The sequence below is a fragment of the Homalodisca vitripennis genome, unplaced genomic scaffold (genome assembly GCF_021130785.1).
Source record: "Homalodisca vitripennis isolate AUS2020 unplaced genomic scaffold, UT_GWSS_2.1 ScUCBcl_2852;HRSCAF=7975, whole genome shotgun sequence".
NCBI classification, from domain to species: Eukaryota; Metazoa; Arthropoda; class Insecta; order Hemiptera; family Cicadellidae; genus Homalodisca; species Homalodisca vitripennis.
The window spans coordinates 48,432-66,830 of record NW_025778964.1 but is presented as its reverse complement, the minus strand read 5'-3'; the positions used below and the strand labels follow the sequence as shown (position 1 = coordinate 66,830).

Here is an 18,399-nt window from a genome sequence, read left to right as displayed (position 1 = left end):
TTTAAAACTAGAAACAGAAGTGTAGATAAAATAATCAAAATCAATGATTTTTGTGGGTTGGATATCTGATTTACTTCAGACAGGTTGCGTCTTAGCTGGACGGCAAGGGCAACCAGCGCGACAGATACCAACATATTAAGTAATGTGAGTGTCCTAGCTAAGCAGCAGAGTGACCGCCGCGAGTGTCAGTCGTGCTACAATCGCTTCAAGATACAGGTTTGTATTTGGTAGCGCTACACTGGTGACGCGACACAGCGCCATCGTCATCTGCCTCTGTCTTCGGCGTGAATTCCTTTGTGATTGCTCTGATGATGTCTATTGAATTACTCATGTCAGAGGTGCAAAATCACCCCAAATTATGGAATTAGAACCACGTCAACTACCACAACAGGCTGATAAACGATCGATTGTGGGAGAGGCAGTGAATTTACCAAGTACGTTATTTGATTTTATTAAAATTAAGATTCTATACAAAACGTTGGTATGGTAGAAAGGGTTGATTCAATTTGAATGTTGAGTTTTAGCTCCAGTTCGCATTTTTATTGCAGCGTCTGGTAACTGACGCTGTCTCAGACTTGAGATATGGAGTAATGTTCATCTGAAGAGATCCAAAGAAAGTCGGCGACGAAGAATCTCAAAACGAACTTTTACATCGCTTCGACATCAGATACACCTAGACTACAAGTACAATATATAGTGTAATCTAGGTGGTGACAGTTTCATCAGGTGCACAATTGGTCAGAGAAAGTTCCTCGTTGTCTAAGTTGGTAAAGAAACATTAAACAATTTTTTTAAAAGTTTGAACTTTTTAAAGAACCTGATGACGATATACATGTTTTTAAAGTTAATTATGCTGGATTTTAAGCAGATGACTCCTTTGCAGAAACTTAGTCAGTTCACTAATACATACAACAACTTGTGGTGAATGAGCTGAGTCCTGATATCAGTCCAGGACAATCTTGAACGCCATCAACGTCAGGAAGTGCTCATGCATGTGACATAACGAAAAATACCATGGTCAGGTTTAGATAAATATTGCTCATCAAGGTGACAATTAGTCGCTCTTCACGTGAAATTTGACTTATTAAATTGGTTGTCTTCTTACAAATAAAATTTTTCAAAGTCTCCACAATGTGATCAAAGGTCTCAATTGACATTCTGGTGTAGTGTTTAAACATCTCCGGATACTCTCTTAGTTTTTTTAAATAAGTGCTGAATAAATAACTCGCCAAACTCATATCGTTCTTTAAATATTTCTTCATTTATTCCGTTATCTAGTATCAAATTACACGTTCTTGGTAAGTATATGTGAAAGTAGAGCTGTTCAGCAACAACAACTTTTTTGCCGCAGTAAGCATGGTTGCACAATTTGTCCAGTAGCTAGTACAGAATGAAAATTTCCGCCGACAGCAGCGTCCGTCGCTCTTAGCGTCCAGCTAGGACTTAATAAGTAGTATCAAGATATTGAACTATGTATTTGCTAGTTAAAATTATCTGACTATAAGTTTAACAAGATAATTTAAAAAAATAATTTAGCCTACCCGAACTTGGTAATCTCTAGTTACATAAGCTACCGTAATATGTGAGCTTTGTTCTTAGCATCTTGTAAGGAGTCTTTGGGCAAAAGGCCACCAACTATTCTTATTACCTTTCTGAAGTTGAAAAACGCACATGTTTCTCAAATCCTGTGCTCCCTAGATCGCCGTAGCATAAGACATTGGGAAACATGCATCCAAGCTGCAAGCAGGACTTCTGTCTATCCGCAAAGCCCATTAGTCTACGAAGAATAAACATACCACTACTGATCTTCTGGTAATCAAGTCAATATAATTTTAAAGAGAGAGTCTGCCATCAAGAGCCAACTCAAGGAAACTGACTGTTTAGCTTGGCGTGACTTCTGTCTCCAAAGAGAAGGTTTGGCTGACAAATTTGTATTCGGAGAATGGATGTAAAATCTAGTCATCACAGAACAATGTTTAATTCTTTGCATTAATGCGTAACTGCCCAATATAAAGTCAAGGTGTAATTTCTCATTGGCTTGCACCTAGTATCTAACTAACCAGTGCCACAGAGCAGATTAGATATCCCTATTTTTTTTTTAATCCACTACCCTCACTTCTTCTTCCTCTGTAAACGTGATTAATTTGTAAATTGTATGGTTGGTTTTTAACTACACTTATTATCTTTTTCAAGCCATATCTGACTCACAAAAGGAAAAAAGAACATTTAAACTCGGATTGTATAAACAAATACAAGAAATAATAGCTATAATTTAAGGAATGGGGAACAAATAAATTGCTGAAATTATACTATTTAGACATAAATTGCATAATTGCTACTCAAACGTCTTGCAGACCTTTATTTTTATCAATAGCTTGAACACATGGAATTTTAGGTTTAAAACGAAATATATTGAACTATTCAAATAACCTTTAATAAACAGACTTTCCTAAACTTCATATAGGATATTTCTGTACTCACGTCAAACCTCACGGGAGAATTTAATTTACCTCAACGGATTGGACTGACCAGTCGGGCGCCATGGATGTCATCGATGAGACCGACAGAGAGCGCATCGTCCTAAATATCTTTGTGTGTGACTGTTTCTATCAGTATTTTATTTTAAAGACTATTTTTTCGACCATTCAAACTGTTCTTTACTAAAATGTGATTGGATATAGAAACTACCTTGGGTTGGTCGAATTCTTTATGGAAACTCACAAAAACTTTGGGAGCCAACCGAAATCATACAGATTGGCCCAGAATCCAGATATTATGCCATTCGACTCTAAGATGGTTCAGAATACTGAAAAAACTCGTAATTTTCGCTAGACGACTTCTCATCAAATCAACATAAAAAAGAAAAGATGACATATATGTATATTGCTAGTGTAAAAATATTACGGTATCATCTACGATTCGATTTGTTAATATTCTTTTTTGACAACATTCGTGGTTGTTGATTTATAAGTAAGTAATCATAGATAAATATTATTCACTTCGTTTTTGTAGTTAATTTTATTGTTGAAAACTGCTAACCGTCATTGACAGAAGGTACATTTATTTTTATTTGCCAACTATTGAGGAACATGTACCCACACTAACTTCAGATTTTGAACACATTCACCATTCTTCGATAATTTGTGGTACACAGTAAAACGATATCACGCGATATAAATATCTGCAAATCACAAATTAATAAACGTAATAGAAGTTTAGGGAATGAACATCCATAGGGCGTGGCGTTTCATGGTTTGAAACAGTTGTTTGATTTTTCGGAGCGTCTACAACAATGTTTTTACCACGCATAACAAATGTTTAATTAATAAAGTGTTCTCAAGATTTCCTCCAGTGTGTCTCCTACTTTTCTAGATGACAAAAAGTGTATTTACAATTTAGTCAAAGGCATGTGTAGACATTATGACGTAATAAAAAATCGCGTTTTCATTTCCTTTCAAAGCTGGGAATACATACATAATGGTATTCATCATATTTCCGTTTTCTCTCAAACCCAATTCACTCTCTGCTTGCTTAAATGCTTATCGTTAAACAAATAGAGATTACCTCATCATAACATGTAATCCACCTTGCTCAGCACCATTTTCACTACTGACTAGCAAAGGAAAACGCACCATACCCAAGTTCTGTGTGCGAGGTTTACACTATAAAACACCGCTAGCCGTGACTCGCAGCGCCGTGCCATGTGTGAGTTCGAACCCTTTTGTAGGTAAAAGATGAATCAGCTTGAAAAACTTCAACATTTGTAAATGGTAAGAGAAGGGGATTAATATCATATGGATGGGTGTAGTTTAAATGGTGCTAGAAAATCAATGATCAAAAACAATTGATTCCATGAAAACATAGTGTTTAGACCACGATGGGAGTATTAGAAGATAAAAATCATTGCATAAAACAATCGATTTCGATGGTTAAACATTCGGTCTCGAGTTTGGAATATTTAACATCGATCTCAAAATATCGATGTTTTCAAATCGATTCTCGATGGTCAACATGGAGGGCAGACTACTGTTTGATTGTAGATATGGGCTAAATCAGTAAATACCTGTAACCGTTACTTCTGATACCGTTACTCGGCGATACTGAGTACAAAAATATTCGTTACAAATACTGGATACTTGAAATCAGTATTTCCGTAATAGGGGTAGTAACGTTTTAAATACTAGATACTCTAAATAAGTATTTCAGTACTTGTAACGCTTTATACCTACTGGATACTTGAAATTAGTATTGCCGTACTGATAACGTTTTAAATGCTAGATACTCTAAATCAGTATTTGTAACGCCTTAAATACTGGATATTTGAAATCAATATTTCCGTACTTGTAACGCTCAAAATACTGAGTATTTTCCCTAATAAACACACAGTTTTGCAAATGCTTTGATGTACAGTAATTAATATTATTCAAGAGTACAACGCAATTATGTAAAAATGTATAAACATAATTTATTATTATTAAAAAGTTTATACTTTTGTGATGTAATTAATGAATTGTACGATAAACTGAACCTCTGCGTCTTTGAATACAGTCCAATAAACTGTTACACTGTGTATTCTTTAAAGTTATGAAAGTAAAATTATATTTTATATAAGTAATTTTAATTTTCTTTGGTGCATTTTTGGTATATTAACACAGTTTTTGTATTATGAAACAATTAAATGAGCTCTCATTGGAAGTAAAAACATAAAATATCTAATCATAGTTTACATAATTAAACACATTTAACTTAATGTATTATATAAACTGTTGCGTTTTCTTTAAAATAATATATTTATTACTCAATAACTAATTCAAGAATGTCACACTGACACCGAGGTTGGTAAGTGATTTATATTGTGAAGTAGCAATATTTTCCAGTAGGAATGTTACGATCGCGGTATTTATTTTGTTTTTGTCAGCCTCAAATAATTATTTCAGTATTCGGTATCAGTGAGGATATGAGTACTTAAGACTGTTAAAGTAATCAGTACGAGAAAAAATCTGTATCTTGTAATCATATGGTGAACTAGATACAAAGTATCTGTTATCAGTATTTTTGGTACTCAGTAACCGTTACAGATACTGGAGAAAAGTAACCGTTACAAAAATACTGAGTACTGAAATACCGTTTCACATCTGCTGTCTGATTGTTGACTGACTCAGAATAGGTCACTTTTATTTGAACAGATAATGATTTCAATACGTTTTCGAGTATTGAGTAAGCACTTCAGGAATGTCATCACTCAGTTGTGAGATGCTTGGTGCTTACTTTGAAGTGGAATGTCCTTGTGTTTGTTGAGCTGTGTAAACATGAATAAACGGATCTATTAATGCATATTTCACAGTGAGGCAGCACAGAGTACAGTTGTCAGCTGTTGTCAATTGTGTGATATCAGGTGAGTAAGTTATATCTAAGAAGCTCAATATTTTTTTAAGTATTATTCAAAAATTGAAGTAAAAACAATCTTATAATTTTAATATGGTTTGGGAGTTTTAGTTAATGTGCAGGTTTTATTTTTAGGCTACTGTATTTTTTACTTTTTATATAAAACTGTTTACAGTATATACAACAACAATCCCAACTATTATGTGACTTACTGTTTTGTGTTGGGAAAACACTTAAGGAATGTACTTAGTAATTATTGTTGTATTTGTGTAAAAAATTGCGTACCAGTAAGATTAAACGCCGGGGCGGCAAATCACGAATTTGACGTTACCAACGTATTCTGCTCACCCTCCTGAACAAAAAATATATATAGTACTATGGGGTGCAAATGACAAATAACATGATTTTAGGGGGTATATTGATAAGTGGTTAAGTTCCTAATGTTTTAATGTTCAGTTTGTGTGCTGTGTCTGGATAATCTGTTTACTTGAATATTATCTGCGGCCGGGACTGATAGCAGCCTGATAACGTACCTGTTATCTGAGTTCTCCGGGGCATGGGTCAGTTCTACACAAGATATCGTGTTCAGTAGGTCGGATTGAGTGAGTGCGTTTACAATGATGAATCAACCATCCACTAGTTCAACCAACCCTAGTGAATTGTGTGTGTCGGAGTGTTTCGTAGGGCACGTAAAGAGTTTACGTTTTAACCAAAACGAAATTATCTCTTTTTTAATTGAACATGGAATTTTTAAAAATGAGTGTATGTGTTCGTCGTGCGGTCGAGTGGTGTTTTTAAACCGGGAGACTTTGTCGTTTCGTTGTGATAGACGACTTTTTTGTTGCTGCTGCTCAGCTGTATCCGCCAACACACTAATGGTATGTGTTCTCTGATCCATCTATATATTTGAGTTTTTCATGATTTATTTAGTTTTTTAACTTTACATAATTGCCTTTGCATTACATTTCAATTTATATTTTTGATCAGCCCCTCTAGTATTTTATATTATTTACTGATAGGTACTATCTCGAGGGATGTTTTTCTTTTATTGACATCAGCGCGGGGCAGCACCGAAGGTGCTGCCGAAGCCCGCGCTGATGGCCGGAGGCACTCGTAATTAATTTTTTTCTCGAAATTAAGAAAAACATTTATTTTTATAAAAATTCTGCTCATTTCTGTATTATTTTTCATTTACGTTTGCAAAGATGGCGGCGCAACCGGTGACGTCATCACGAGGTTCAATCATTGGCCACAAAAGGTCACGTGACGCTAGACGTGGATGTAGAACATGGAGATATTACTGAAAAGTTATTTAATTTTTCATTTTTCTAGAACTTCGTTATTTCTCATTTCCACCCCATCAAACCTTATACTTTTTTGTTCTATATGACGATTCCAATAAGTTTTTAACGCAAAACTCGTATTTTTTCCGCCCCGGCCGTTAATATGATAATTACCATTGTTTATAATTAAATAATTATTTAACATAAAATTTCCTGACACTTATTTTTAGTTTTGTTATAATTTTTTCTATTTAGCTTTATAATTCTTGCTTTGAAGACTCGTGGAGCAATTGTAAAAATGTTAAAATAGTAGTAAATGTTAATAAAACCTTAATTTTAATGTAGTTTATTTTTTGGACAAGGCCTTTTAAAACAACTATTAAAATTTACATATGAAATTAAACAAAACAATAGTATCCCATTGTTAGACGTATTGGTGATTAGAAATTAAACAAAGTTGAATTCAATATCTATTGGTAACCAATTCATACATATAGATTTATCACCATTGAATCTAACCATCCACAAAATGCAAAACAAACATACAAATAAAACTGCCACTCACAGAACAAACAACAAATATCCCAAATTTTAGGAAACCTTAACGATAAATTTCAAAGGATAATAAAGCAATTTATGAAATTAGATGTGATGACTATAATAAAATTTTTAATGGACAACAAGAAGAACAATAAAAACACGATTCAAAGAGCATTTATCATACACAAAATGTGAGAGTTGGAAAATCTGCTGTAACCAAGCAATGCATTGAATCAGAACAAATAACACCAACTAAAAATCTAAAATTAATAAAAGAAGTTACAAAACCAATGAATTGAAATATTAAACATAAACATATATAAAGAAAAACTCATAAACAATGAAGAAGACCGTGATGAAAATTCCAGTCTTCTTAATTTATTCAAAATTTAAACTGTCATATATAATTTTTCTCATACCAGCTGAAAAATTTCAAAAATTTTTGTATTTGCATATTTACACCATATGATATTTTAATATCCACCATAATAAAAAATAATGTAAATATTTATTTGTGGAGTCGCCTGATGATGTAACCTTTGGTTTCAAAGGCCTTGCCCAAAAAATAAACTATATTGGAAAAGTATTTTTTTGTTTACATTTACTACTAATTTAATAACGTTGTATATTTTTATTTATATACATAGACGTGTGTGTAAAATCATATATATATATATATATATACAGGGTGTTCTGAAAAAAGGTGCCCATAAGTCAGGGCGTGATTCCTCACATCAAAATAAGAAAAAAAGGTCTAATTAACATAGGTCCAAAAATGCTTAGTTACCAAGTTATACAGGGTGAAAGATTTCGTCTGAATTTCAGTTCCCCTGCTGCAACGAAGCCCTACGGGTATTTGTTGGCTGTTAATTAAGATGTACAATTTAGCGTACTTTATGTAAAATGAACTGAAAAATTGAATAAAACCGTTTCCAGACCTGTAGCTACAGTAATTTTTAAGATATGTGACGAAATACGCGAAACTTGGTCCCGAAAAAACAAGTTACATTTAGGTTTGAAGCAGATTTACTATGTTAAATGTACAATAAACACAAAATATTTTTTCACGGTACTTGTAGAAAATTTAATTTCGAAGAGAAAGATGTAAAATAAGTCTATAATAGACAAACGCAAACTTTAAAAAATAATCCTTAATTACATACAAAACGCATGAAAAATAGACAAAATCTGTTAAGCTCTCTACAAATGTAATACTCATTCAAAATACAAGCATCCAGCCGTCTTCTCATAGACTGCCGAACTCTTTCGAAGATCCCAGGTGTCTCACGTATCCTTTGAATCCCGTTAACAATCCTTATTCGCAACTCTTCTATGGTATCCACAGGCGAGTCGTAGACAAGCGTCTTTAAATGTCCCCATAAGAAAAAGTCTAGAGGATTGAGGTCAGGTGACCTTGCAGGCCATGCTACTGGGGCTCCTCGACCAATCCATCTGTTTGGATATGCTTCATTTAAAAATTCTCTTACTTGTAATGTGTAATGAGCTGGAGCTCCATCCTGCATGAACCACATGTTGTTGCGTGTGTATAGTGGCACATCTTCGAGTAACTCATTCAGATTAGTCGTCAAGAAATGTAAATAATTTTCACCATTGAGCGTATCAGGTAAAAAAACTAATAAAAATTTTATCACCCAGAATAGCAGCCCATACGTTTATAGAAAACTGATATTGGTGACGGTTCTCTGAAATAGCACGTGGATTTTCAATTGCCCACATGTGAGTATTGTGGGTGTTAAGAATAGCCATTCTTGAAAATTTTGCTTCATCAGTAAAGATAATGTAATTTAAAAAATGTGGATTTCTGCACCTTTGGATAAGCCATTGGCATAGCTGAACACGAGGAAAGTAATCTCGAGGCAAAAGAGCCTGGACCCTTTGATAGTGATAAGAATGCAACTGCTGCTCGTGTAAAATCTTCCAGACAATTGAATTACTAACACCGAAATCCAAGGCTAGTTCTCTAGTACTTCTTCCAGGATGATTCTCTATTTCGTCCAACACGCCCTCCTCCAATTCAGCTGTACACGTTGTACGTGGCCGTCCTGATCTACCAACTTTTCCAGATTTAAAGGTTCCCGTCTCGCTTAGCCTTCTATGAATGGAAGAAAACATTTTATGAGTCGGTAACTGTCTATGAGGAAAATGTTCCTGATAGAGTCGTCTAGCCTGACGACTGTTGCAATGTGCAAGACCGTACATTAAATGCATGTCTGCCATTTCACCATTAGTGTACATAATATTCATATTACCTGCCATGATGAATAAGATATTATTAGCTATCAAAAATTAACTTCAACGGCACTCGCACTAACTTGTATTAAAGTACAGATCAACACACGCACTTAATGAGCAATGGAAAAATAGCTGCTTGTAATGTTTATTTAAATTATTATAAACAATGTTACATTGTTAAAACATATGTTTTAAATAGAAATTATTTTGTTTCTCAAATCAAATATTTTAATAAAACAGCTGTTTTAATTTCAATATTACATTTGTAGAGAGCTTAACAGATTTTGTCTATTTTTCATGCGTTTTGTATGTAATTAAGGATTATTTTTTAAAGTTTGCGTTTGTCTATTATAGACTTATTTTTACATCTTTCTCTTCGAAATTAAATTTTCTACAAGTACTGTGAAAAAATATTTTGTGTTTATTGTACATTTAACATAGTAAATCTGCTTCAAACCTAAATGTAACTTGTTTTTCGGGACCAAGTTTCGCGTATTTCGTCACATATCTTAAAAATTACTGTAGCTACAGGTCTGGAAATGGTTTTTATTTCAATTTTTCAGTTCATTTTACATAATGTACGCTAAATTGTACATCTTAATTAACAGCCAACAAATATCCGTAGGGCTTCGTTGCAGCAGGGGAACTGAAATTCAGACGAAATCTTTCACCCTGTATAACTTGGTAACTAAGCATTTTCGGACCTATGTTAATTAGACCTTTTTTTCTTATTTTGATGTGAGGAATCACGCCCTGATGACTTATGGGCACCTTTTTTCAGAACACCCTGTATATATATATATATATATATATAATCTGTAATTGAATTTTTGAAAGAAAAATTTAAAGTTTTGTTTGGACACCGGTTAGTGATATGGAAAAATGTTAAATGTGAAAGTTGCTCAGTTTGATTATACCTTTAATTGAATATTTAACATGGCCTACCTTTGCATTTGAAATTTTTTAGTGAACTCAAATTTTTATTTTTCAATATTTTGATTAGGGGTTTGTACCCAAAAATTTTGATTATCCTGCCTCGTGGGGTATTGTTTGAAAGGTATTTTTATGTAGAGTAATGAATTTAACCAAACTGAATAATTATAGGAAAACCTACTTTGGGGGTGGAGAAATTAGAAAACATCCTACATTTGGCCACCATTTTGAAACGGACAAACATAAAAACCTCGAATCAAGCTTATTTAAAAGCAAACACTCCAATAATACAATTTTTATTGGTGTGTTTGCTTTTAAATTTAGTTACGAATTCAAATAAGAAAGGAGCTTCTACAATGTCAAACCAAATATAAACATTTTGGCTTAACACAAACTAAAATTATTATATAACATAAACTATAAATTACATGTTGCACAGTACACTCTATTTCAGGGTACCCTGAAATTGGAACTGCTAAAAATAATTATATCAGGGTTTGCAATTTATTTGGTGATTCTAACTCATACCATTCTCTTTATATAAATAGTAGCCAGGTGGTCTGGGGAATATTTTGTAGTTATTAACCAACAACAAAGACCTCCGTAGTCTATTTTTAGGTTTTTAAGATTCTTTCATTATGATCAATTACGACTGATATTAATCTACTATGTGACAGTGGTGCTAATTTTGATCTCCATCACTAAAATTTACAGCCAAATTTTTACCTTTGGCACTAGGGCTTGTTCTAGTGTCATGTTTACAACTGTACTGTTTATAGGTCGTAGTGAATGATTCTCTTATAGAGGAAGTCGATTGTACTACATTTCTAGGAATGCATCTCGATAGAGGGCTGACTTGGAGTGATCACATCGACGTGCTATGTTCCAAAGCTGCCAATGGTATCTTTGCTCTGCAGAACCTAGCAATGGCCTATTATAGGCTAGTATACCCACACTTTTCTTATGGAATAAGATTGTGGGGTGGCTGCGAAAAATACAAATTTGAAAGAGCCTTTTGGCTACAAAAGAAGGCAGTCAGAATTCTTGCAAATTTAAAATTTAGAGAGTCTTGTAGAGCTGCCTTCAGGAGTTTGGGATTACTGACTTTGCCCTGCCTCTATATCCTGGAGGCAGCCCTGTATTGTAGATACAAATGCGATTTGACACAAGGTAGTGACGTCCATGGATATAATACGAGGGGAAGGGACAACCTGAGGATTCAGTCTCAAAGAACAATGGCTTATGAACAACTTCCTTCTCAGGTTGGTGTTGAAGTGATCAACAGACTCCCGGAGTGCATCAATGAATTGGCAACAAAGAAACGTTTAAAAGCTTGATTAAGTGATCTTTTAGTGTTGAATGTGGTTTTTGTTCCCTTGATGAGTTCATGACAAATCGCTGGGAACAATAAAACTATTTTGTTAACTCTGTTGCCGAAATGAATAAAATTTTTGTGTTGACGATTGTAAAAAAAGTGTTTAAATTAATGTAACACTGGTAAAAATTGATGTTTTAAACTTCAACTTATAGAATAATTGTATTAGAATAAGTTAGATGCATGCAATACAATTGTGAAAAATATTCTTCTGCTGTATGTAATAAAGAAAATTTGAATTTGAATTTTTTGAATTTAAACTAATACATTACTTGAAATGTTTACAGAGGTGAACACGAAGTAACATGCCACCTATGTGCCCGTGGCCTATAGTGGGGGCGATTGCTTTACCCCATCTTGGGGCTTCACTCAGTGTGCGTTTTGTCGGTGACTGGAAACCCTGGTACGATGTAAGTATTAGTCGCTAATATCAAGTATTAATAATTGTTCAGGAGTGAATATGAAAGTAAGTTTGGGTCTGGTAAAGTTAAACAATTTAAAAGCTCTAATTTTGAGTGCATTTTTATAGAATTAATCATAAAGTCTGTCCATCTAACAATAATCTTTTCATTAAATAATGTTTGTCCTGATGTTTCGTATTTTAGTCATTGAAGCGACCAAGTTGGACCCCACCTGGATCTGTTATTGGCTCAGTGTGGACATGCTTATATACTGGAATGGGCTACGCATCCTACCTCGTTTGGAAAGAGGGAGGTGGATTCAATGGTAAGGAAAATTTCGCAATAATAGTCAGTTCTTAAATATATGAGTTTTGTCTCAAAAGCAACACAAGTCTAAACAGTTGCATCGTAAGAACATTTGCCGATCTAGAACAAGCGAAGAGTTGTCTTTACAACTCTGACAGTGGTGTCTTTATATCCACACATACCAGTAGGAATACTCACGAGGGGAGAATATCCACCACTACAACATCAGACGTGTTGCACTTCCACTACTTTCCTCACACTTTCCACTTCCACACTACACAGCAAGGAAGTAGCCAACAAGAGGGTCCAAGGGGTTCAGATTCCCCCCAAATTAATGAATAGTTACTGTTAATTTCACCAATATTGATTTTGTAACATACAGGGAAAATGTTTTTTTCCCATGAACGTAATCTGAGTTCTCTTCTTATTCCAGGCTTGTTTGTTTTATATTGCACTTGTACACTTATATTTATCATGTTACGTCTTTTCCTGAATTGTTGGAATTATTTTCATTGTTTCATCAGTCGTCATTTGTAAACTTTAATTGGTCTGTTACCGTAGAATTTTAGAAAAGAATGTTATATTGGCATTAGCAATATGTTTTCTAGATTTGTTTTGACTGTTTGAGTAAAATTTGAATAAAATGTTTGTGCACAACTGTCTATATAATAATTAAAATATCGGGAAGAAAACCCTTTCATGCATTGCCCAGAGGATCAATTTATTCGTATGAGATACAGTTTGGTAATGTTGTTGATGTGTATGTTGTTTTGATATAATTTTACATATATGTGCATCTTTCTTTTAGAAGGGGGTTCTTGGGTTCTTCTTATGCCAAAGGCATTTCAATTGAGCATACAGCATACCATAGTTTTTTTACAGGAAAACAGTCCAAACCTAACCCACCCCTATTTAATATTTATTTAATATATGTTTGTTGCATAAAGGTTATTACAATTATTGCACACCTCGGTGATCTGGGTGTCCTTTTGATATTTAGAAACTACAATTTAATTAACTTCATGATTATTAAATTAGTATTTTGAACCTGCCTATTGATGAACCATTCATTGGATGGTTATTTTGATAATTGCTTTTTGCCACTTTTAGTTGTTTCTGTCACATGTTGTTGCAAGAACACAGCCAGTAAGAAGGTCCAAACCCCCCAAAATTTTAAATTTTTCAATTACTTTTTTAACAATTATTATTATTTAAATAATTCAGTATAAATGACATGTACTGCTGAAAGATCGTGCTCAACAAAGAAATGGGTCAAGAACTTTTTAAGGAAAAAATGGGGCCTTACTCTCTATTGGGAAAATATCAGTTGTCTGGACCCCCCAAACTTTTTTCCTGGCTACGTTTTTGCTACATAGTATAACAAGAAGCCATTGTACATCAGATGTAAACTGTATAATACCCTACCTGAATTGCTGAAGAACCTGAACACACAACTCAAGATACGACTGCAGGACTAGTTAATGGAAAGACCTTAATACATACTGGAGTAATTTTTCATGAGGAAATTTTTTCATTCAGATCTACTAATTTTCTAAAGTAAGAAACATGAAGGCAGTTCTGTATTTTTAACGCCAATAATTAATGAAATTGTTAATAAAGTATTTTGATTGCAATTGCTTGAACAAATTACCTCTTAAAATGAGGTAAGAAACTGCAGTATCAATATCTAAAAAACTCAGCTAAATCAAATTTGGTGCCAATTTACAAAACTCTGATAAAGAATTAATTTTGACTTGGTGTAGTTATTCATATCCTCATCTTATTCCACCCTAAAGTACCTGTTTTGTTATTTATTGAGTAATTCTGTGAAAATCGGTTTTATATGTTGCTTTGGTTATACATAAACTGTTATATCAACTCGAATAAACGGATTCAGAGTGCTGTGTCACTGACAAGGCCGGAGGAACATGAGCAAAAGTTTCTGGGATTAGCATGAATATTGTACATTTACTATTAATTAATCAAAAATGAACTGTAAACAGAATATCACATCATAATCAATGCATGACTTAAAAAATACAACACATCCTGGTGTATTACAAAATGTTGTTGTTCAAGAACTTTACCACAGGATGGCACACTACACCAAACAACACTATGATCACCTACTGTAACTATAAGTACTTTATAATTAGTATTGTCTGTCTTTTTCAATTCTTTTTAATTTTTGTTCCAAGTTAGTGCATAAATAACGGATGCTTTCCACAGTCGTTTATTGATATTTGTTTTTTTCTACACCCCGTAAACCACATCCTTGATTTGATTGGATCAGTTTAGAGATTTGGTTTGTGTCATTTAACTCTACTTAATGAAATATTTAATATTTTAAAGATCTACCTTACCAGGTACCTTATTAGGTACCTAATACCTATGTTTACCTATGCTTGTAGATATTGGTTGACCCATGCTTAAGTTAAGCATTCCTATGACATCTTCCACAGGCTGCCCCCCCAGTGTAGGCACGTGATGGTTTAGTACATAAAAGAGTAGTTTATAGATTGAATCTGCAATGGTTCAACAAATACTAAGGCTTTTCCAGACTTTTCAAACACACTGAATATAGTGTAAATTAATTATTTGGTCCAATATTTAAAACGTTTAAGGTAACAGTTTCTTATGCCTTCATGCCATCCACAAGTTTTTTATAATCTGAAAACCGATCTTACTGGTTCTCTTCAGTTAGGTGTTGATCACAGATTTCAGTGATCAAACCTATGACAAGGTTTTCAGATTACAAAAACTTGGGTATGGTGTGATGGCACGAGATTGTAACCTTAGACAACATATATGTCTCAAGAAAAAACACTGTTTGGTATTTACCAATATACCGGGTGTCCTACAAAGAGGTTTAAATGTTTGATTTTATATTACTTGCCCATTTATGCACCGAAAATGTTCAAACTACACAATTCATTAAATAGGTTTAAAAAATATTCTGTGGACATATCAGCTCTCTAGCAATTGTTGAAACAAAATGGTGGAATTTTGAAAAACTATACTTTAAAAACAGTATTTTTGGTATTGTAAAATTATTTATTGTCATATTCTAGAGAAATAAAGCATTTAAATCATAAAATTAGAATGTAGCATATTAAAAAACATACAATTACAGCCCACAGTTATTCGAACTGTAATCCATCCACAGTGACATACTGATAACAGCACTTAACAATTGAATCGTAAGCTCTTAAAAAGAAATTCTGCGGTATCCGGAAGAAGTTCCTCTTCAATTATTTGTTTTAATTCCTCATCATTATTGAAGCTACGAGTTCCTTTAAGTAACCCCATACAAAGAAATCACACACAGTTAAATCTGGGGATCGGAGTGGGTTAAATAAAACTGCAACTCAGTAATCAAATCAGATAATTCAAAAAAAGAATTTTTATAGGAAGCAAAATAGTAAAATTTTCAATAAGTCACCATTTTGTTTCAGCAATTGCTAGAGAGCTGAAATTTTCACAGAATATTTTTAAAACCTATTTAATGAATCCTGTAGAGTTTGAAAATGTTCGGCGCATAAATGGGCAAGTAATATAAAATCAAACGTTCAAACCTCTTCATGGGACACCCAGTATATATTTTAATATGGTACCCCACAAACTGTCAACACATATTGTCTTCTTGCAAACCATATTGCTCTTATGATATCAGTGTCTAATACATTTTCTATTCAGTTCAATGCCACAGTTAACAAGGGATAGATCTTGGTTTTGTGTGATATTTTTAGTTATTTTCTCTTTTCCAGGACCTGCTCAAATTCCACTAGCAATGTATGGAACTCAGTTGGCTCTTAATTTTGCTTGGAGTCCTTTATTTTTTGGTAAACACGCTTTGAAAGAGGTAAGTGTAAAATAATAATAAAAGTGGTACTAAATAAATTGTAAAATTTGGTAGGTTATTATTGACATGCTTCATGCCATGTAAATAACAGTATTAATATTTCCTAGTATTTTATATAGAATATGTGTAAGATATTTGTTTTCTTTGCAATACTCAACTAACATCTTACCATCAAGTGGCTGAAATGTTTGTAGCCATTTTACGGTCCCAAAATAATTCACAATTAAAAAACATTCATGTCCATTTCTTGCTTTTTCAGAACCCTTTATGGGTTTCAGACAATCTCAAAAGTTCGTAGGGATAGATAGAATAAGGATGGGACAATGACACTCCAGTATTTTTATTTAATATTAGATAAAGTTGCATTTCAATTTTATATATTCTAATTTTATTTTTATATTAGTGTTGATAATTATACCACTTTTAACGATAAATAGTTAATGTTTCAATAAATTATTTATTGTATTATGTTAAGACTTTTATTATTTACTATTTTTTAGTATTAACTAATGATACTAATATTATTTTAGTATATATGTAGTGTATTTTAAATCAAGCTATAGCAGTCTGTAAAAACTTTAATGATAAGCTTAAGCTTAAAGCTGGTGACGTTTGAGGCAGTATTGCCAAATCGCTGCTAACCGCCAGCTGATACCTGATGTTGAGACGGATCTGTAATTTTTACATGTAAAAGTGGCAACAGTGTTGGGTGCGGGTTGTATGTAGTGGGGAATTGAAACGCAATAGCCACTGTCGGACTATTTTGGTATAGGCTACTCTAGTTTTTATTATGCTCAAATATTTAATTATTTTAATGAAAAAGTGATTTACTGTTCAATTTGAAGTCTACTATTAGAATTAATATAACATTTTAATATTTGTAAAACGCTTTATATAAATTATACAAAATATAATATTACTCAAGGGTTTGGATTTAGATGATTTTTTTAATGTTTTTCGTATAATTTTTTATACTAAACTTAACTAATTGCTATATTTAAACCTACTGACCATTTTCATTTTCATCTTTGAAAGAAACCATTATGAATTAAAGAAACCCCCAGTAAAAGTAACTAATTTGGTGAGAGTTCTTCTTCAACAACGGTTACTATAAATATATAATTTATTTGTTCACCCCTATGTGTATGTGTCTTTTGTGCAGTCCTTCTTCGAGGTTCTCCTACTGGACGCCGCTGCAGCTGGCACTGCGTACCTGTTCTACCAAGTGTCACCCCTGGCCGGGTACTTGTTTATATACCGTACCTGATGTGGTTGGGTGTTGCATCCACCATCAACTACAGGATATGGAAGGACAACCCCTCCCCAAGTAGAAATAATTGATTTTATAACAAAGTGCCTTACTCCATAGTGACACTGATTGATAAGGTTCTGTGTGATGTGATAACACATTGTCAGCAGATAGTAGTGGACTGATTGAATTCGGTATACCATAAGTTTATATCGATTTATTCTGTTAATCATAACTATATCTTCGACTGAATGATGAACAATGAAACATAGTGGTATTGAAATGTTATGCTTTTTGCTACAAATAACAATGGCAACTGTCTTTAATATCATGTTCTAGGTCAAATTAACAATTGCTATTAATGAATTTAATAAATTATTTAATTACACATTTAATTAATTATTTTATATTCCAGTATATTGTAGCTTTTATTAAGAATGAAATAGTTTTAATTTTTTGAAAGGGCTTTCATTACAATATCCATCATAACCTTTATTATTGTTTTAAACTGTGAAATATTTAAATATAATCTTCCATTCAAAATTGAGAAATACATTTTATTGCATAACAAGTTTCTTTTAAATGCATGCAGTGTTATTTGAATTAGTGGTAAGGAACTGCTTTTTTTATGGCGTAAAGCATTTTTATTGAAATGTAGATTTAAAATACAGTAAATAAGGTTACCTGAAGAGATTTACTTATCGTTGTTTTAATTCTTATTTTAAAAGTGTCAATTTATTACTGTTGTTATATCTTTATATCTGATGTTAGTTTAATAAATTTTGTGTACTAAAATTAATGTTTTTTCTATA

The 18,399-nt window shown here is 33.0% G+C and overlaps 1 protein-coding gene across 1 annotated transcript; it reads left to right on the top strand.

The window, feature by feature from the left end:
• Positions 1-5,138: 5,138 nt before the first annotated feature.
• On the top strand, positions 5,139-17,975 carry LOC124372295 (translocator protein-like). The gene is made up of 5 exons (XM_046830677.1): positions 5,139-5,395; positions 12,057-12,179; positions 12,375-12,495; positions 16,244-16,338; positions 17,501-17,975. Exons 2-5 carry the CDS (start codon positions 12,075-12,077, stop codon positions 17,603-17,605), a joined length of 426 nt encoding a protein of 141 aa, XP_046686633.1. The 5' UTR covers positions 5,139-5,395; positions 12,057-12,074; the 3' UTR covers positions 17,606-17,975.
• Positions 17,976-18,399: the final 424 nt, after the last annotated feature.

What these genes read in the sequence shown, in the direction of transcription:
- LOC124372295 (XM_046830677.1), top strand. Translation starts at nt 12,075, where the DNA reads ATGCCACCTATGTGCCCGTGGCCTATAGTGGGGGCGATTGCTTTACCC. An exon ending in AGAGGGAGGTGGATTCAATG is followed by an intron (nt 12,496 to 16,243) that starts GTAAGGAAAATT and finishes TCTCTTTTCCAG; the next exon opens with GACCTGCTCAAATTCCACTA. An exon ending in GTAAACACGCTTTGAAAGAG is followed by an intron (nt 16,339 to 17,500) that starts GTAAGTGTAAAA and finishes TCTTTTGTGCAG; the next exon opens with TCCTTCTTCGAGGTTCTCCT.